This window comes from Camelus dromedarius, chromosome 19, assembly GCF_036321535.1.
Source record: "Camelus dromedarius isolate mCamDro1 chromosome 19, mCamDro1.pat, whole genome shotgun sequence".
NCBI classification, from domain to species: Eukaryota; Metazoa; Chordata; class Mammalia; order Artiodactyla; family Camelidae; genus Camelus; species Camelus dromedarius.
This window is the reverse complement of record NC_087454.1, coordinates 36,943,385-36,964,293: the sequence shown is the minus strand read 5'-3', so window position 1 is coordinate 36,964,293 and position 20,909 is coordinate 36,943,385. Positions and strand designations below refer to the sequence as shown.

The 20,909-nt window shown below is 44.9% G+C and overlaps 1 protein-coding gene across 6 annotated transcripts in view; it reads left to right on the top strand.

The window, feature by feature from the left end:
• Window positions 1-19,109, top strand: part of DST (dystonin) — a gene marked incomplete in the record, with an annotated part of 422,913 nt that extends 403,804 nt beyond the window's left edge. For 2 of the 6 annotated variants that reach the window (XM_064476599.1, XM_064476600.1), the window contains 13 exon segments: window positions 838-1,026; window positions 2,444-2,573; window positions 4,402-4,565; window positions 5,349-5,511; window positions 6,835-6,989; window positions 7,155-7,229; window positions 8,109-8,126; window positions 10,846-10,963; window positions 12,096-12,167; window positions 13,135-13,334; window positions 13,726-13,836; window positions 16,825-16,948; window positions 18,032-19,109. In XM_064476599.1, coding sequence (XP_064332669.1) covers window positions 838-1,026; window positions 2,444-2,573; window positions 4,402-4,565; window positions 5,349-5,511; window positions 6,835-6,989; window positions 7,155-7,229; window positions 8,109-8,126; window positions 10,846-10,963; window positions 12,096-12,167; window positions 13,135-13,334; window positions 13,726-13,836; window positions 16,825-16,948; window positions 18,032-18,306 — 1,794 coding nt within the window. 6 annotated transcript variants of the gene reach the window in all.
• Between the last annotated feature and the right edge of the window lie 1,800 nt (window positions 19,110-20,909).

Genomic DNA, 20,909 nt, shown 5'->3' with positions numbered 1-20,909 from the left:
TCTTTCCAGCGGCACTGGCTTTGAGAGTCATGGGCATGGGGGGGCGGGGCATGGAATCTTGAGCAGTTAACGATGCATTTATGGCCTTGGAGTAACAGGAGGCCCCTGGAGAGGGAAATGTTCCTCACGAGACTGTTCCAATATGCATCCCCTGTCTCTGCAATCCCCTTTGCTTTAAAAAGTTAAAGGCGTTTTGCAGCTATGTCCCTGAAACAAGAAAAGGCCAGCATTTGGCTCCCTTTCAAAATGTCTGTCCCACTTCCCTGTCGTGTCCGTTGAGTAGGTTTCTCAGAGCAGCATATGCTCATTGAATGAATTGCACATATAGGTGAATTCATCCTGTATCTCAGATCTTAGCTATTTTTATTTCCGCTCCTTGCTACATGGAGTGACCATCCTTGATCCTTCAGGGGATGCATTATCTGAACTTAAACTGGAAGGCAAAGGGCATCTCTAAGCTCCCAAGGGTGATCCCCTCCCACCTCCTAGCATCGCAGGGGGCTCCTGTATCCTCCACAGGCTGGTCCTTAGTACTACTGATGGGAATTAAACAACAAGGTCCTACTGTAGAGCACAGGGAACTGTATTCAGTACCTTGTAATGGCTTGTAATGAAAAGGAATATTTACATACATGTTGTCTAATTGAATCGCTATGCTGTATGTACACCAGGAATTAACGACATTGTAAACCAACTATACTTCAATTTGGAAAAAAAAAATAGAAAGACTGGAATTGTGCGTCTAGCCAGGGTCGACCCCAGGTGACATTTCAATTGTGTGTCCTTTACATCGGTTAAGATGGAAGACACTCAGAGAAGTTTCTGTCTCCCCACCAGGTGTTGGCCTGGGCGAAGCAGCACCAGCAGAGGTTGGCCAGCGCGCTGGCCGGGCTCATCGCCAAACAGGAGCTGCTGGAAGCCCTGCTGGCCTGGCTGCAGTGGGCAGAGACGACCCTGAGTGAGAAGGACAAGGAGCCCATCCCGCAGGAGATGGAGGAGGTGAAGGCCCTCATCGCCGAGCACCAGGTGGGCAGCCGTCGTCCGCCCCCAGCTCCCCAGACCCCGTCTTCTCAGAAGACGGCTCTGCGCATCTTCCCTTCCCGGCCACAGACCTGCTCCTCCACTCCTTCCTCTGCGTTTCTGGTCCCACCACCGCCCTGAACCACCTCTCTTCTGTCTCCTGGTCTCAACAGTGTCTCCTGTCCCTGTGTGACTGGCCCTCGCTCCTCCCTTTTGGCACCCGTGGAGCCGGGCCCGGGTCTCAGGGGCTCCCAGCCCACCTCCTGCTTTTCGCTGCCTCTTCCCCCTCGGTTCCATGACTTTCATTTCTGCTCTCTCGGTGCCCTCGCCCTCTCTCGCTTACCGTCCCTTGTTTGCATCTTCTGTGCTCTGCTGCTAACATCTCCCGAGAGGACCGTGAGCAGTTCAGATACATCCCATGTCCAAGGGGACATGTTGTCTTGCTCAAAAAAAAAAGACTTCTCTTATGTGTCCTACCTGTTTTCAACTCTGAAATGATGGGCGTCACCCTGACTTACCTGTCTGCTTGTTAGTTTGTTTACTATGCATTTACAGGGAGAACCATTAAGCGTCAGCTTGGTTGGCAAAGCAGTTAGCGCTGCTGTCGCGTTGTAATTAAAGTGTAAGTTACGGGTGCCCGTGACGGCCCCGGAGGGTCTGGGCCGTGTTCTCTGTCACCCGATACGTGAGAGTGATCAGCATCCTCCAGGGGAACGGGCGTTCCAGCCGTGTGTTACTTCACTTCTCACATGTGTCCCCCTCCTCCTTTCCCCATCACTTGTCACCTAAGCCACCGCCTCGGCCATGTGTTCTAGACACACCGGTACCCAGTCAACCGTGATAGTAAGCCTCGGGAAGTGAGATCCAGGGCAAGATAAGTTAATTAACCTGAATGGCATTGACGCTCCTGGGCAGAGCGTCTGTATGGACAGGAACACTGAAGGTGTATCCACATTTAAGTGGATGCTGGATGTCCCCATCTGTCAACGCCGTCGTGAACATTTCAGACACGTGGGTGAGCTGTGCCACGGGAAACTCCTAGGGACACCCCCGCTGACTTGCCCCTTTGCAGACAGACGCTCACTCCGAGGTGCTTCGGGGAGAGCCCGGAAGCTCGGTCCTGGCTGGTGCACAGACAGGTGGCGGTACGCCCACCGCTGCACCCCGTGAGTGGTCTTCAGACTAGAGCAAATCGCTCTGTTAATGCTCCTGGCCACCTGACACCTTCTGCGGTCTTCAGAAATGAGTACAGGCTGTATGATGGTGGTTAGGTTTTTTTTCCCCTCTAGATGAAACATGCTGTTTTATTCTTTTATTCAGAAATGACAGTGCAGTCCTTTTATCCTCTTGTTTTTAGTGCATTTCTAGAGATGCTTTCCTCTGGTGTAGCGGCATCTGACTGACCCCGTGTCTTTCCTTTCAGGCCTTCATGGAGGAAATGACCAGGAAACAGCCTGACGTGGATAAAGTCACCAAGACCTACAAGAGGCGGGCGGCAGACCCTTCCGCCTTGCAGTCCCACATCCCTGTCCTGGACAAGGGGCGAGCAGGAAGTAAGCAATGGCCAGTTTCTTTAAAATGAAGGTGGTTAACGAGGAGGGGAGAGCTCCATGGTAGGGCGCGTGCTTAGCACGCACAAGGTCCTGGGTTCAATCCCCAGTACTTCCATTCAAAAATAAATACACAAATAAATCGCATTAACCCCCCCCACCAATAAATAAATAAATAAAAATAAAATGAAGATGATTAAGCAAGGAAGTTAGTTTCCTTTTGTTTTGAGTTAGTGTTTGAAATTTTGGAGCAATCGGTGATTCTCCAGGAGTTCCCTATGAGGTTTTCTTGAAAGAATCCCTGGGCTCAAGTTTGATAGCCACTTATTTAAAAATAAAAAGATAAATCTAGGTCTCTATATGTAACTTGGTTTGCTCGAGGTGTCTCTTTCAGATTAGCCGGAAGGAATTAGACAGGTAACAAGATCGGGACTCATCACCCGCTCTAAACTGTCCCCTTTTGCTTCTGTGATAGAAATAACCTTAAAGTGGAGTGGAACAGAGATGACCGTGACCTGGATAAAGGTCATGACCTAACTGCTCATGAGTGATAAATAAATATATAGCGATAAAGAAATCTGAATAGATTTCGGTCGTGTTCCCATGACATCAGGCTCTGTTTACTTACTTCTCGGGCTACCTTGGCCCCACGAAATGACATTCCGTGCGATCCTAGCTAGCCTGGATAAGATTTAAAACAAGCACAATTTACACCGCTTTGTGTATTTCTGAATGGTACCTTAGTGAAAAACCATCCTGGATCTGTCATAGTTGTGATTGCACCAGGAGGCGAGGTAACCATGGTTACGAACTCTGGAGACAGACCTCTTGGCTGTTCCCACCACTCACCCGTTGGGAAACACAACCATGGACACGTCACCTAAATCCTCCCTGAGCCTTAATTTCCTCATCTATAAAGGAGAACTATAAACCCTCATTGGACTGTGGCGAAGACTAAATGAGCTAATGTGTCTCAAGTCCTTAGCATACTTCCTGGAATATGGTTAAACACTCAATAAATATTAGCTATTAATATTTTTACATAGTCCCCTGGGAGTTAGGAGTTCTGGGTAAATCTCCACATGGACCCTAACTTCCTACATAACCTTAGGCCAGTTAGTTTATTTTTCTAGGTCACATCTCATCATTTAGTCAGACGAGGAAAATGCACTGAGATAAATTGCTCTGTGAAGTTACGCACATTTGTGAATAACAGCCAGAAAGACGGAGGAAACTTTAGTAAGGCGGTAAATTAGGGTGTGGGAACGTGCACAAGAAACGCACAATCTTGGTGGAAAATGGACTTGGAAGAGGGCTGGAATCTGAAACGTGCACTTCCATGGTTGATGGGGAATTTGTAGCGTTTCTTGCTCCGACTCCAGCGAACACCCGGTGCCCCCTGCCCCCACCTGCCCTCCTCCCAGCCTCGTTCTCCAAGAAGTGCAGCTGGATTTGCTGGGACTGATTCTCACCGACCTTGCATCACCCTGGTGGTGGCGGAGAGGAAGATCCTGGGGTACATCTTTGTCATTAAAACAGCACACATTTTAGGCTAGAAAACGTTTTAAGCCTAAATTTATTGAGAGAGCATTCCAGGCTCCTGTCAAAATACATTTCTCCTCTACTGTCTCTGAGCCGCGTGCGAACCTTGTTAAGTAAAAATACGTTTGGACCCTGACATCGTGCGTCATCTAAATTAGGGGGTTTCTGCTTGTCACCCCAGCAATGAAGCTGGTGCAGCCTTAACTAGGAACACTGAAAGTCACGCCTTCATGTGTTTCAGAACCATGGACACTTTTCCGTGCTAATAACTAAAGCTCTGTTTTCACAGGAAAACGCTTCCCAGCTTCCAGCCTGTATCCCTCTGGGTCCCAGACGCAAATCGAAACCAAGAACCCCCGGGTCAACCTCCTGGTGAGCAAGTGGCAGCAAGTCTGGCTGCTGGCCCTGGAGAGGAGGAGGAAGCTAAACGACGCCCTGGACAGACTGGAGGAGGTTCGGGAACTCAGACATCTGCCCCCGGGTTGTCCCTTGCCCTCGCCCGCCATAACGCACTGCCCGCATCTTGATTTTTCAATGTTTCTGATAATAGCTAAGCGAACTCTTTGCTGTCTGAGTGCATATCTGGCTTCTAAAATTAATGCAACGAGTGTGTATGTTTTTGTAGGGGGGAATAAAACTGATCTGTGGGACCTGGATTGAGGGAATCAAAGTAAAACGCAAATATGTTTTAACATAAAACAGAAACTAACTCCTTAGGAGAAAGTCTGGCTTGACATACGTCTGCTGGCAGCATCGCCTGGCAACTATGATCATTTATAATGCAAATCTTTTCATCGTGAATATTTTGTGACCTGAGGTATAGAGTCTCTGATTCTGGAATTGGTAGGTTTTTAGAAGTAGGGGAGTTGAGAGTGGCTGGGGGTAGAGAGAGCGAGGCCTTAAATGGTGATGTTGAGCTGGGCCAGCCCCCCAGGGACCCAGTGCTGGTGTCACCTTGGGCCGTACCTTTGTGACCTCAGCATCGTCAAATTTCAGTTTAACTGTCCAAGGAGTTTTCTTGGTCTTCCCTCTTTGTAAAGAAAAAACAGAGAGAGTAACAAAGTAATACTTTACAGGAAAAAAACCTTCAGGTCCCCTCTGCAAGATCATACGTCTCGTTGAAGGAATGGTGCATATGTTATCTGGAGGATCATTAAACCTAACTTTACTCGCGTTGTACGAGATGTAATCTGCGCATCACGCTAACTCGGCCAAAATGCCTTTTTTCCTTTGCAGCTGAGGGAATTTGCAAACTTTGACTTTGATATCTGGCGCAAAAAGTACATGCGATGGATGAATCACAAGAAGTCCCGAGTGATGGACTTTTTCAGGAGGATCGACAAAGATCAGGATGGGAAAATAACCCGACAAGAATTTATTGACGGAATTCTTTCCTCAAGTAAGTCCCGAGAGAGGTGGCCGTGACTGATGTAATCTGTAAGGAAAACGAGCCCAGTTTAAAACTGTGGAGCCAGTAAACTTGTGTTACCAATGCAGCATCCTCTTTAAACTTGGCGATGAAGTCGCTACCCTCCAAAAAAAAAAGCAGGGGCGGTGGGGGGGGGTCCTTGGTTAAAATTCACGGCTTTGGAGTCAGGCACGCTTACTAATTGTGTAACCACAGATCAACTCCTCTCCTCTGGAGCTGTGTCCTCCTGTGGTGGCATGAGGCTAATAACGCTTAACTCTTAGGTGGTGTTGCCTGACATAAAATGGAGAATCAGTAAATGCAAGTCAGACTCTTTCGTCTTCATTCTAGTTCACATTCTGATCTAGCATTGTCACCAGTAGGAAATGAAAATGCTAGAAAAATTCTTAAGGTTGTGTCGTCATCTTGTGTAACAGTTTCGCCGTGTCTGTGATTTCTCTGGCAGATGTTACTGGAAGCCATTCTTAAAGTCAATTCCATACAACTAGTCCCTGAATAAAGTGGTAGTTGACCCGCATGAAATTTGCTAACATTAAATAGTTCTTTGCCTAGAAAAAGAGCAGTTTCATAAGATTCACCCTAATTCATAGTAATTCAAGATAAATTGAGGCCACATATATATAGATAGTGTGGTTGTATTTGTATGATGTAAATCAGGGTTTCAGTTTTTAAGGACTTTAATTTATTTGATCATCCTAGTAACATAACTGACCACACTAGGATTGAAATGTACAATCAAGAATGTCTTGGGTTAGAAGTAACAAGTTAATGCTACTTTCTCTTTTTCTAAACTTAAAATCTCTTTTCAAATTTTATTGTAAGTAGATCTTACCTTTCAGTGGGGCTCTGGGATGACCTTTGCTGAGAGAATATGTTAGTTATCACTTGTACGTGGAATGTCAACAAGAAGCCAAACTCACAGAAAGTAGAAAAATGGTTGCCAGGGGCTGGAAGGTGGGGAAATGAGGGAGAGTCTGGTAAAAAGGTGCAGATTTTTAGCTCTAAGATGAATAAGGTCCGAGGATCTAACATATAACATGGCGACTGTGGTTGACAGCACTGTCTTGTATAACTGAACTTTGCTGAGAGATTAGAATTTAAATATCTGCACTCACAAAAGAGAGTGAAAGAGAACTGTATAAGGTGATGGACGTCTTCATTAAATAGATGTGGGGGATCCCCCGACGATGTGTGCCTATAGCAAATTATTACCGTTATTCTTTGAATATCTTATAATTGTACATGTCAGTGACACTTCAGTGACACTGCTTCCTGTCGTTTGGAAAATGTCAGAGTTCCCGACCAGCCGTCTGGAGATGAGTGCGGTCGCAGACATCTTTGACCGCGATGGCGATGGGTACATCGACTACTACGAGTTTGTAGCCGCCCTTCACCCGAATAAGGATGCCTACAAACCCATCACGGATGCCGACAAAATTGAAGACGAGGTACCAATTCCCTTTCTACCACGTTTCAACGGTGACAGCGTGTCCTGCCCAAACATCGCGCCCCATTCGTGCAGTTGTTTGGTGTCCCTATTGAGTTGCTATGTCGAGGTTTTCAGGCTCCCACGAAGTCATGTTAAAGGGAATACCACCGTTTGTGTCTGGCAGGTGACGAGGCAGGTGGCTAAGTGCAAGTGTGCGAAACGATTCCAGGTGGAACAGATCGGAGACAACAAATACAGGGTAAGTTTTCAAAACAGCCGTGCAGTTCCTTCACAGGATAAAAATTGAGATTTGTACGCAGTTCGAGCTGCATTGTTTCCCAGGAACGCTAATTCTTTATTTTTACCTTCTATCAAAATTTAATGATCTATGAAATTCCAACTTTTGTCATTTTAAGTGATACAAAGATAGCTTGCGTTTTGTACGTCAGAACATCTCTCTGACACATACGTTACTTTTAAGGAGAAAAGTATTCACAGGAAGACACATCTTGTATATTCAGGGTCCTTCCTATTACTTTAATATATTTTACTGCAATTAGAGGTAAGTTCTTATATTTTCAGTAACAAAGCTCTTCCAAGCCAGGAAATGAAGTTAAAATGTTGACTCATTTCTATAAATGTGAAAAAAGGCAGTGTTTTCCACTTTTGCAGAAATATTTAAAAATTTCAATCTCCATAGCCCATTGTTACCTTCAAAACAATTACTTGAAGACCCTTGTGACTTTGTCCCTCTTTCTCTATCTTTTTTCTTTTTTGGAACATCTCGTTTGTAGTAGGTAGATAGGAAATGTGCTGAGTTTCCTTCATACAGTATGTTACTTACAAATGAAACATTATTCATTTTCCTTTTATATTTCCCCATGGGACAATGTTCATCTGCCTAGTTGAATTTTTAACTTAAATTTGAAACCCAAAGACTTTCCAGAAAATCTGGGTAGCAAGTTTTCTGATTATTTGGTTTGAAGTTGGGAAAAATGGGTACTCTGCACATCTCTAAACTGGATATTCTTATCCAGAAGCCCAAACTGTGAGCGTGTGTGTGTTCTAGAATCATATAGAAAGTTTCCTGTTGAACTAATTGTGTCTTTCTTCCATTTTTCATTTTTTTTTTTATCAGTTCTTCCTGGGAAATCAGGTATAAACCAGTGGAATGTATTCTCAAGTTCCCAATGATTTTTTTTTTTTAACTTTAATTCATGGTCATCAAAGCTTGCCCTGGCCAATCTTCCCCGTGCTGTTCCCCCAGCTACTACCTTGTTGGTTGGCGTGGTGTTTCTGTAAACGCTCTAAGGGTCCTTGATCCTGGATTCCTCTCTGCCTTGTGTCTCAAATGAGGAGATTACCTTTAAGCAAACCAGATAATGAATTGTAGCTTGGCTACAAATGAACTGTAGCTTGGTACAGTGTGACAAATGCCATTTTCAGTTCCTATTTTTAATAATACGATTCATGTAGATCTCAGACGAGTACTCCTTGCAATGCAGATTTGATTGTCCACACGTCTCTTGGCAGCCTCGCTGGTGTTTAACCATCGAGGATGTACAGTGTGGGGTCAGGTAGGGAGAGACAGGGAGCATCCGGCAGAGTGACGTGGGAGGACATAGCCATGGGACATCTCCATGACACTCGGCTTTAGTAATACGTTCTCCCCAAAGCAGCTGCTGCCCATTGGGGATGTAGGGCTTAGCATCCTGAGCAGAAAGTTCAACACTGGAGGTTTTCAGTGATGTCAGCTCCAGCTCCACATCACCTCTTGTAACATCTGTGAAATTTCAGTCACAACTTTCTGCCGTTTTGACCTCCCATTTGAGCCAGTACCAACTGCGCAGGGGCACTGCCTCACGATCAGAATTCTAGAACTGAAGACAAGAGAAACCACCATGTTTAAAGAAGAGTTTTTGTTTTTTGGTTTTTTTAACTCCACGCTTTTCAAAAGAACCATGCTGTTCATAGCACCCGACCATATCATGTTGGATATTACGCCCCCACTCAGTTTTTAAGCCATCTTCCATCTCAAGTTTCAAATCATCTATTATCCTCATTGACTGCAAACAACTTAGGTTTTTCAAATAAAATTTTTCAGTTATTTTGAGTAGACATTTTGAAAAACTTCTGTTAGTTTCCATTAAGTTACCTTTCCAGTCGTGTTATTTTCTGAGTTAGTAGTTGGGACAGCATCTTTCGTTTATGGAAAGGATGAAATACCTCAAAAGGTTTAATTCACTGAAAGCACAAAGAACAGCCGTAGGGTTTTGTTGTTGTTTTTTGTCTCAGGATTTAGCTGAGAAAATTAGGAAGATTCTAAAGACAGTGTTCGTTGTCTAGAGAATGCCTTCTCAAAATAAAACTGAACCTTCGCTTTTATGATACTTGAAATATGTGTAGAAGATAACTTATTTCCCTAAAACTTTTTTGAACATAATCTTGGACCCAAAGTGTATCGTCTAATTATCTGGTTCCTTAAGGGTAATTTTCTTTAACCCCCCTCCTTTCCCTTTGCTTATTAGCAGCACCAGATTTTTTTTCTAACAAAATAAATCTGTATTTTGATTCTTAAATTTCAGTGTACATTTCAAGAGCAGATTCAGATATAGGAAAGCTTTAAGTCTGAAGGCTTAAAAGACTGTCTCAGAGGGAGCAGTATGAAAGGGTTTGACGTAAACACACGCAGACCCACTGTGCATTTTACATGCTTTCCAGGTCCTTCTGAGTTTCAGGGTCTGGGATGGTTGGCTTTGTTCTTTGTTTCTTCCTGAAACTCAGCATTCAACTTTATGGAAAAGTAGCAGATTGGTTTTACTTAGTTTTCTATTTCTCCATCGTGAGACCAGACAGATAGTCACCACTGTATCTTACCTGCCTTAAAAAGAAGCTATTTATGTCTGATTGACTCTCTCTCTGCTCTGGTATCCACTGGGTTGGCAACCAGGAAATTCAGCATGGTGGTTTTTATAAGTGGGACTCGAGCTTATTAGAAATGATTTGAAAGTATAAAGATCATTTCTCATGGGCTTTCGTAATAAATAACGTTTACGATCAGAAGCCACATGCAGGCAAGACATTCATTCAAGACTTGCAGAACCTGTAGCGGGTTCGGGTGATGGGCGATCCACTGAGAGGATAAGAAAAAGGCGTGCTGCTCAGTGTCGGCAGTTTTGGGACGCACAGCTTAGGAGAAAGCCTTTTAGACTTGAAAGCTCTAGATGTATAATTATGTGTCAGCTACCGTTCTAATCTTACAGTAACTAAAACAGCACACTAATCCAGCCTTTAACAGATTAGTCCCCCAGATCATTAGTGATGCAGGAGTTTTATTTAACTGTGAAGTCTCTGTTAGTCATGTTCATTTACTACGTTAAGTCAGAAGTGCTCAGAGAAACCAGAATGAGTTTCTGAAGATCTCTCCCATGGATTTCAGTGGCAGTTTTAGGTGTAAGAGGAAGTTTTAATGAAGAAGAATCAGACTTCGTTACATTTCCTGTAGCATCATCTCATTCCTTAGAAGCCCTGGGCAAGGGGGCCAGTGCTGCTTTTCAAGGCTGTGTTATTTCTAGAAACTTTTTTTTTGGTTACTGCCTTACGAATGTCATTTCTGTCAGGAGAAAGGAGCTCATTTTTAGAGGAGAGCTTCAGGGATTACACGTGGTAACCCTCGTCTTTTTTTCAAACTCTGGGCTAAATCAGCATGCAGCCAATCTAACGCAGATCATCACAAACCCCTCTCTTCTGAGATTTTACTAATCGCTGTGAACTAAGCAAGAAGTTAGAGTGGGGTGCCTATGCAGATCGCACCTCCCACTTGAGTTGAGAATTACCCTTGACAATTAGAGGGTCTTCTGTCTTCATCTTCACAGTTTGGAGACTCCCAGCAACTGCGACTTGTCCGAATCCTGCGAAGTACCGTGATGGTTCGGGTCGGAGGTGGATGGATGGCCCTGGATGAGTTCTTAGTGAAAAACGATCCTTGCAGGGGTAAGAAGATACTTGTGTCAAGATAATACCTCTGTGAAAATGGATGTTTTGTATTATTTTCTCAGCGTCAAAAACACATTGGGTCTAGTTTTGGTCCTTACAATGAGGGACATTTCACATGGGTCTGTCAGTCTGAAGTTCCCAGAGAACTTGTGGCAGTCGTGTAAACCACGTTCCTCTCGTTGGTAAAATCCTGGAAAAATGGACTGGTAGGCAGGAAACACTAGAACAGATTTTTTTCTTGATGAGATGGCCCCCGCCCTTGCAGTTTTCAAAAGGGGCAGTTGTACCAACCAGGGAAAGTTCATCTGTCATTAAATAGCAAAGTTAAAAGGAAAGAAAGTTGAGTGACAGGGATTGAAGAGACCGTATAATGAAAAGTGTAAAAGTGAACGTTTTTATGAAATTAAGGGGAGGTGAGGAGAGCAGTGTTTAAAATTTTTTAAAAAGTAATAATAAAGTGATAACTTGACTCTTATTTTGAAGTCACAACTTAGAGCATTAAAAATATGCACGTATAAGGTGGGAGGGTGTAGCTCAGTGGTAAAGCATGTGCTTAGCATGCACACGTCCTAGGTTCAATCCCCAGTGCCTCCATTAAAAAATAAATAAATCTAATTCCCCCCCCCAAAATAAAAATAAAACAAAAAATTATTTTAAATGCATGTGGAACATCATAGCTCTCAAGTATACTGGAGTGAGTTCCAGGCAGCCCGCCAGCCAGCCTCCTTGGCAGGGCCACCCACCCTGGGTGGTTACACACCCCTGCTCTCTGCCAAGTCACGCATACACCCACAAAAGGAGCAAAAAGAAAAAGGCTCCCTTTTGTTTTACATTTTGAAAACGATGCAGCTAAGATAGTGCAGTCCGATTTGTGAAACAAGCAAGTGAGCGCGCGCCGTGTTCCCCGGGGCTGCTCAGGGACGTTAGCGGGGCCGTGGCCAAGTCTCCCAAGTACCTTTCTCTCCGCGAGTCGGACCTTTGAGCGCTGCTTTCCCCTCATGCGACTCTTCTTCTGAGCTGTGTGCTAAGGCCCGGGCTGAGTGACCTTCGCGTAGTCAGCTGCTGACTTTGTTTCTGCTCTTGCTAACAGTATTCTTGAATGTGACTGGTATCCTGTCATTTTTTCTAGTTCATCATCATGGGAGTAAAATGTTACGTTCGGAATCAAACTCTTCAATTACTACCACTCAGCCTACTCTAGGTTGGCGACCCCTCTCTTGGCCTCTCCCCTCTGACCTCTTCTCTTCCCCTCTGTTTACATCCTCGCTTTTAATCGTTTGTTTCACAATAACACGCTTCATCCATCGCGTATGGCTTAACTCACATCCAACTGAGCTGGTGCTTCCAAATTTCAGTGTCCGGAAATTTGACAGCCCTGCAGTGAGCGTGGCCAGTGCAGGGGTGGTGCGGTGACGAACCCGCGCTCGCACGCTGCACGCCGCGTCCCGGGGGCAAGTCCTCCGCGTGCACGTGTGTCGGTCTGCGCGTTGCATCACCGATCCCCTCACGGATCCTTGGGTCTGGTGTTTGTGATTGCATGTTGTAAGACCAGAATTTTTAAGGCATCCAAAAAGAAAAAAAAAAAAAAATTACAGCTGCGCCCATATAAGTGACAAACCTGAACGTTTTCGTGTGGTCCTTCTGATTAACAAACCATCTCTGGTTCTGTGTAATTGTATGGTAATTAACCCCATCGGTAAAATACTGGCCTTCCCCGCACCTCAGTAGGACATGCAAAAGACACAGCCCCAGCTTTACTGGCTTGTCCCCTCGGGGTGGGGACAGGGTGGCGAAACCTAGCAGGCATCCGCGGCGGGTGGATTAACAGTATCTGAGCATGAGCTTCTTCCTCATCGCCACGCTCGCTGACTCTTTAATAGTGGTTATCCTTGCTGGCGTCTAGTGTTAGAATAAACACTACTTTATTTTTTTTTTTCCCTCCCCGACTGACTTGTCGCCAAAAGGAATGCATTGTCCAGGAATGCATTTGATTTTTTTTTGTTCCGCTGAGGGAGTTGGCATGGCAGAGAGGGTGTCCTTGGAACCCGCCCCGTGGTCTGTGCGGCCGGGTGGTGGGGGGGTCCCCCCGCCCGCGGCTGAGCGCCTGTCTTTCCCCCTTCTCTCTCTCTCTCTCGTCCGGGTGCCTTGTCGTGGGTGACGCCATGCAGCCAAAGGCAGGACCAACGTGGAGCTGCGGGAGAAGTTCATCCTGGCGGATGGAACCACTCAGGGCATGGCGGCCTTCCGCCCCCGCGGCCGGAGATCGCGGCCCTCGTCACGGGGAGCCTCACCCAGCCGATCGACGTCGGTGTCCAGCCAGGCCGGCCAGGCGGCCTCCCCGCAGGTCCCTGCCACCAGCACACCCAAGGTAGGCGTGCCCTCCCTGCCGCCCCCGAAGGCCCCAGCATCCTCAAGCTGGGGTACCCGCTTTCTCCAAATGCACTCCTCCTCACAATGTGGCAAAGGAAGGATTTACAATCTAGAGAGAGACCCACCTGGAGATTGTCTCCTTAGGGGCTTTGGTTACTTTTCAGATTGGTTTTTCTTTTTAAAGCTTCATTTTTTTCAATTTATTTTTTATTTTTGTATTTTGACATATATACAATTTGCCCTCAAACCTTTCCATTGATTTTTTTTTTTTTTTTGCATTATTATTCTTCCCACGAAATGTGACTCTTGGCCATGAATGTCTCTCTCTGCTGCCTTGGTTGTCACCTGCTCTCCTTCACGTTTGTTTGATTTGCCGTTGTTCCATACAGATTCTCCATCCTTTAACACGCAATTACGGTAAACCGTGGTTGACCAACAGCAAAGGGTCACCTCCCTGTAAGCCAGCCGAGTGCTCAGACTTTACCGTGTCGTCTGCAGAGGTATCGTAAGGCTCCAGCTTGCAGTCTAACCGCCTCCTTTAATCGAAGCAATCACCTACTAACACTGCCTCTTAATAAATGTACTTCTGATGGTACTGGGGCTTTTTACAGACGTCTCCAAAATAAGTCTTGACCCAGCGTTTCCAGGAAGACAGAGGCAGGGGTGAACAGAGAAAACAGGTTATGGCTCTTTGGTGTCAGCTTAACGTAGACACACCCGCAGGCCCTGTACCTCCTTTGTTTTTTGTTTGTTTTCTGTTTTTCCTCTTCCTCATACTTAATTTTGCTTCTCTGTCCTGGGAGAGTGCAGTACAGGAGATTATACCCAGACCTAAGCAATGTTTCTTTGAAAGGTGATGGTGTGCTTTGGCTTCTAGATACAATTTGGGCAAGAAATGTTACATAACCCCCTTGAGGGGAGAGAGGGAGGCCGTGTCATTTGCAAGACAGTCGCTTAAATGAAAAGAATGTGTATTGAGTGTTCACTAAGGCCAAGGTCCTTCTGAATGTCTGGTTCATTTATTTCTGCCCCAGAAACGAGACATAATCTTTAAGTTATCAGTGCAGGGGCCGGGGGGCTGAGGGACGCAGAAAGTTATCTGTCATTTTCAAAAGGTACCTGTATCTTTATCATTCAGTCATGATTATCATTCAGTGTGCTCGGTTTTTTTTTAATGGCTTATCTGTGGAGATAAGATACTTAGGTGATATAAGATTTGCCAGGATTAAGTCATATATCATATTATTCACATTCAATTGAAAGTCAACCATACATTCTTTTAAAGAAATGTCTGTCAAATGACAGACAAAGGCACCAAATAATCACATATTTGATTAGAATCACTGTGCTTGGGGGTGGGAGGGGATCCCTAAATAAGATTTTTTTCATTTAAGTATAGTCAATTATAATGTGTAGATTTCTGGTGTACAGTACAGTGTCCCAGCCATGCATATACATATGTATTCATTTTTTTATTAAAGGTTATTACAAGATTTTGAACATAGTTCCCTGTGCTATACAGAAGTAGATTTTTTTAAAAAAAGTTTCTTTTGTATCTAGTGGCTAACATTTGTAAATCTCAGACTCCCAAATTTATCCCTTCCCGGTAACCATACGATTATTTACTGTGTCTGTGAGTCTGTTTCTATTTTGTAGATGAGTTCACAGTTTTAAACCAAGGAGGTGTTTTACATTAAAGCCAAGGCCCCTTTACCAAAGTAATATAGGACCTTTAGAAAGCCTTTTATGCTTTTCAGAACTCTTACATCCTTGAATCTTCACCCCAGTCATGAGAGGTCAGCAGAGAAAAATGCCGTGGCCCTCATCTCTCAGACTGGTGTGATGGAACTGTTGCTGATGGTGGTAGAATTGGGGGCAGAAACCCATTCTTCAACTCTTTCCCACCCCGTCCCCACCCCTTCAAGTGGGCGGTGTTAGCGTCACGTTACCTCTGAGGTGTCCGTCACTTATTGTGGACCTGTTGTAGCCAAAACTGAGAAACGGCTGACGGAACCTTGGGTGACACATTGTTTTAAATATCTACTCCACTGCTCTGTTAGTTCACATTTTTAACAAGTGGAAACTCCCCCAAATGAAAGTCTAAGCGTATTATTTTGGCTACTAGGTTTCATTTCTAATAGCCTCGTAAGACAAAACAAGAGTATAATTTTATAGTGACAATAAAAATCAGGGCAATCAAGGCAGCTGAAGAGAATGATTTTGGTCCTTTTGGATTACGGACTCTGCCCCCTCCTGTGATGTATTTCATACTGAGGGTCCTCACTCCCTCCTGCATGGTTGAGATTCTGAGTTAAGGATTCCACTGGGTCAGAGCGTTCAGATCTCGGGCAAATTACTCACCATCACGGGCCCTCACTTTTCACGTTTGTGAAAAAGCGACTAGGTAAGTGTGAGGACTACTTGTGGTTAGAAGTGTGAGAGTATCTTGAAAACTTAGACGGATACAAGTTCTATATAAATTCCATACTTAAATGTATGTGTAAAATACAGAAACAAATTATGAACATTGTTAATGTTATCATTAATTGCAACTCTGATGTGTACAAAAGGTCTACATATATTTTATTAACCATTTAAAACGATTAAGGAAAAAATATTTTTTTAAATGCATATATAATTTGTATAGATTTATTTCCTCTAAACTCTGACTGCGAGTTCTTTGAGGAATGTGACACCCTTTTACTTCTCAGGGGATCTGTTTATTTTTTTTAACTTTGGGAGAATTTTCCAAATGTTAATAGTGATCTAGAAAAAGTACAGTGATTTTAGCCTTAGAATGAAACTTCACAGATGTGATTTTAGACATTTCTCTACAAAGTCCCGTAAGAATTTTTTTAAAACTCACCCCTAAATGTTGCCTAGGTATCTAGTGTATAAAGACCCCAGAAGGTGACAGATTCAAGAGACGAAGGGACATCCTACCAAGTTATAAAATGCCACTTTGGGGGGGGGGGCAGTTAGTTATGTTTGTTTAAACGATGACTCTCTAGGCAACACTCCTGTCTCTGCTTGTTCGCGTCTGTCTAGCTCGAAAAGCACTGCAGGCAGCAGGGCAGCCCAGCACAGTGTTTCTGAGTACAGTGTTTCTCTCTGTACCGTGCGGTCACCACCATCTTTCTGGCTGTACGCTCTTAACTCTGTGTAATAGCCACCGGCAATCTGAAAGATACTAACGTACTCACAGTTTGTCTGTTTTGTTTTCCTGGGGAGGATCTCCATTTTTGTGTTTTCTCTTCAGCCTGAATTCATTCCCTTTAGAAGGTCCCCTTTGAATTCAGGGAGAGAGCGAGCAATTAGTGGAGAGAAAAAAGCAAGCGGGAACCCCATGCCTCGTTTGCCTGCAAGGCTTCTCCCCTCCACCTCCCGCGTGTCTGCCGGAGGCCTCCACCCGTCTGTGCAGGGCTGTCGGTGGAGAATCATGGGCCGGGAACAGTACCCTGAGATGTCGTTTCTCTGATTCAATGCAGGGAACACCCATCCAAGGAAGCAAGCTTCGACTTCCTGGATATTTATCAGGGAAGGGTTTCCACTCCGGGGAGGACAGCGGCCTGATCACCACGGCAGCTGCCCGAGTGCGGACCCAGTTTGCTGGTGAGTGTGGGGGTCTTCCTTCCTTAATGGCTGTGTGGTGCGGTCTGAAAATTCCGGTCCCATTTCCTCCTTGGGGGAGCTGTCGCCGATCGAGGCCACTGTGTTCCTCTGAAATGATCAGTAGTCCCGGTCCTCCATCCGCAGTCAGGGATACGTGAGTCATTGGCATCAGTGACTCGAAAAATCCCTTTTGGGTTTTTTGGGGGGTTTTTTTTGGAGGAGGAGGGATTAAGTTTATTTATTTGCTTTGTTTATTTTTAATGGAAGTACTGGGGATTGAACCCAGGACCTCATGCATGCCAAGTACACACTCTACCACTGAGCCACACCCTCCCCTCGAAATCCCTTTTGGAAAGTCCCAAAGAAAGATGACAAGAGTGATGACAGAGTGACTGCAGAACAGAAGGAAGACTCCAGCAGGACCCAGCCCTTCAGGCTGGAAGGTCTGACCTCTTCTGTCTGCTTGGAAATTGCACTGCGCTCTATCTCAGGTGGCTGGAAGACCCGGCCACACTGGCCCGGACCCCAGTGGTTCTGAGAGTTCTTCACAGAGAGGGGAACTGTCCCCCCCAGGGTTCTGAGGGCAGCAGGCAAGAAGCTTCTTCAGAGTTCCAGGTCCTCGCTCTGAAATCCCTTTGTGTTTTGAATTGCTTATCCTCGGGCTCTGCACACTTCCCTGGGTCACACATGCTCAGCTTTGGAAATTGTTTTTAAAAAACTGTAAAAGTGTATTTATGCACGGAGATACACACTCCGTAGACAGAGTGTAGACGGCCTCAGAAGGCCAGAGGGGCAGCCTGGAAAGCAGTCTACACGATCCATCCGTGTGGCCAGCAAAGTTCCGTTCTAAGTGGGGTAGCCCCAGACGTGCTTCCCTGTTTGCAAATCTGGCTGTTGGTGTGTTTTGTCTACTTAAGCAGAGGCTCCTTATTGCCTCCTTGAACCCATGAGGATGTCCTGAGTGCCTCCTGTGAGTCCTGCAGAATTGCTGAGATTCAGCGTGGCACCGGGCTTCCAGAGTCCACTGCAGGTGGACCCCGGTCTCAAGGGTGACCCCCCCCCTTTTCTGCCCTCTCTCCTCAGATCCCAGGAGGACCCCCAGCCGCCCAGGAAGCAAAGCCGGCAGCCGGGCTGGCAGCCGGGCCGGCAGCCGGACCAGCAGCCGCCGAGGCAGTGACGCATCAGACTTCGACATTTCAGAAATCCAGTCCGTGTGCTCAGACGTGGAGGCCACCCCGCCGACACACAGGCCCACACCCCGGGCAAGCTCCCGGCCGTCCACGGGCAAGCCTTCCAGAATCCCCACGCCCCAGAGGAAACCAGCTGCCGGCAAACTGGACAAGTCCTCCAAGAGATAGTGCAGTTGGTTCCACCGCAGCCCCTTCCTTGAGCGTTTAATATTTAAAAGTGTGACAGATGTACAATATGCTGTAGAAATTATTGTGAAATATTGCCAAGAGGTGAGTTTAAAATTCTGCGGATGGCCTTATTTGTGTATTGGTCTTTTTATTTTATCTGTATAATTTTTGGTCCGATGTTCTGGGGAGAAAGCCGCATCCCGGGCGAAGGGGGAGCGCATTCACAACATGCACTGTCATTTCTGCACTGGAACGCGTGGCGCACACGCTAGGATCAGTCACCGCACCTGCAGGTAAGTCCACCTCCTCTCCGACAGCACTCCAGCCGAGTGCCTGACGTTAAGGATACCTCATGACACGTTCTTGCTTTTCTGGAAACTCTGAAAAGCCCAAAGACACCCACAGGGATATATGTATATGTATATATATTCCGAGATGACTTAAGTGTAAACTGAAAGATGGGAGGTGTGGGGCAAAAAGACAAACACACCCACCACAGTTCTTACCGTCCTACCTGACTGACAGACACAGAACTCACAGGAAGTTCCTTTAAGCACCTGCCAATGCCAGGCGATTCCAAGACTCTTGCCGCGTTTCTGTGCCGTTGCTTGACATGAGGCCAGAGACGTCCTGGACATTAGACCTGTTACCCTGTAAGAATATCGTGATAAAGTGCATTCATATAAATGTGAGGTTTTCTTTTGCTTGAGTGGACAGTAGCACCCATATCATTGAACTCATTTTTGTATCAGAGCAATTTTGCTTGCAGAAAGCTATGAAATAAAACATGTCCCCTAACTACATTGCGATCGAATTAATCCCCCCCACCCTGCCCCCACCCCCGGGAAAAATCAGTGTATTTTTTTATGAGCAATATCAATTTGGAGTGACCAAAAGAGACTTAAAAATGGGTTTATTTTGATTTCTCATCTGAAATAATCATGTTCTGGTATTATATCTATATTTAATAAATATATACATTTTAATTTATTATGTATACTCACATACTATAGAAAGATACTAGTATGCATTTAATAAAACATATTCACTGGAACATGTGGAATACCTGATTATTTAAAGTGAACTTTCTGTTTGTTGGTTCTAAATAAAGGTTATATGTACAGTATCTTTTAAGTAACTGACAGGCTAAGTTTGGGGGACATGAAACAAGGATATAATATATAACAAATAAATAATAAAAATAACATTAATCAGTCATTCTACAAACATTTTATTTTGGGGGGAAGGTCATTAGGTCTGTTTATTAGTTTTTTGTTTTTTTTTTTAAGGCGGTACTGGGGGTTGAACCCAGGACCTCGTGCATGCTAAGTGCGTGCTCTACCACTGAGCTCTAGCCACCCCCCATATTTTGGGCCAAGCTACTGTTGGTGATCGTAAGGCTATACAGGGTCCTGGCCCTCTTATGTTCAGGGGGAAAAGTTAATAAATCACTAAAGAAACATGAGCTGAAACCAGGGGATGTGTGACAGGTGCCTGGTTTTGTTAATGTAGTTGTGTTATTCTGGCCTGCGTACATTTAAAAATCGAATGATAGAATTTTCTTAAATATAAAAACGGCCTCAAATATAATTAGAAGGAAGGGAATGACTTCAGCTCAGCCTGCTTGAACCCTCCTCCCCCACCCCACTAAAGAGCTAGGGATTGTAGTTTGGTGCAGCCATTATGGAAAACAGTGTGGAGGTTCCTCAAAAGACTAAAAATAGACTTACCATGTGATCCAGCAACCCCACTCCTGGGCATATATCCAGAGGAATCTTAATTCAAAAAGATACATGCACCCCAATGTTCACAGCAGAACTATTTACAATAGCCAAGACATGGAAACAACATAAATGTCCATCGACAGATGACTGGATAAAGAAGCTGTAGTGCATTTATACAAGGGAATACTACTCAGCCATAAAAAATAATAGAACAATGCCATTTGCAGCAACATGGATGGACCTAGAGATCGTCATTCTAAGTGAAGTAAGCCAGAAAGAAAGAAAAATACCATGTGATATCACTCATATGTGGAATCTAAAAAAAAAAAAAAAAAAAAAAAAAAAAAGACAAATGAACTTATTTACAAAACAGAAACAGACAGACATAGAAAACAAACTCATGGTGACTAGGGGGGAAGAGGGTGGGAAGGGATAAATTGGGAGTTTGATATTTGCAGATACTAATATATATAAAATAGATAAACAGCAATTTCATCGTGTATAACACAGGGAGCTATATTCAGTATCTTGTGACTGTCATTGGTCACCTGGAGGCATTTACAGAATTTCATTTTGGTTTGCTTTCCCAGGCCCCCAAGCCATTAGAGCCACCTGGGTCTAAAGGCTCCTTGTCTAATGAAGTAAACGGTTCTTCAGCATTAAGGAAGCCGAATCCTGCAATGGACTTTTTTGTCTTAAAATTTAAAACTACTCATTCTCACATACGGGTTACCTTCTTTTGAAAAAAATGGAGTGCAAAGTAGAGGGGCCCAGCTCAACCACAGATGTGGTTCCTTTCACAGCACATCAGGGTGGAGGAGCTTGGGAAGCGCCCTGCTGGCCGTGGGGGATTGACCTGTAAGACTGGAAAGGAAGGGA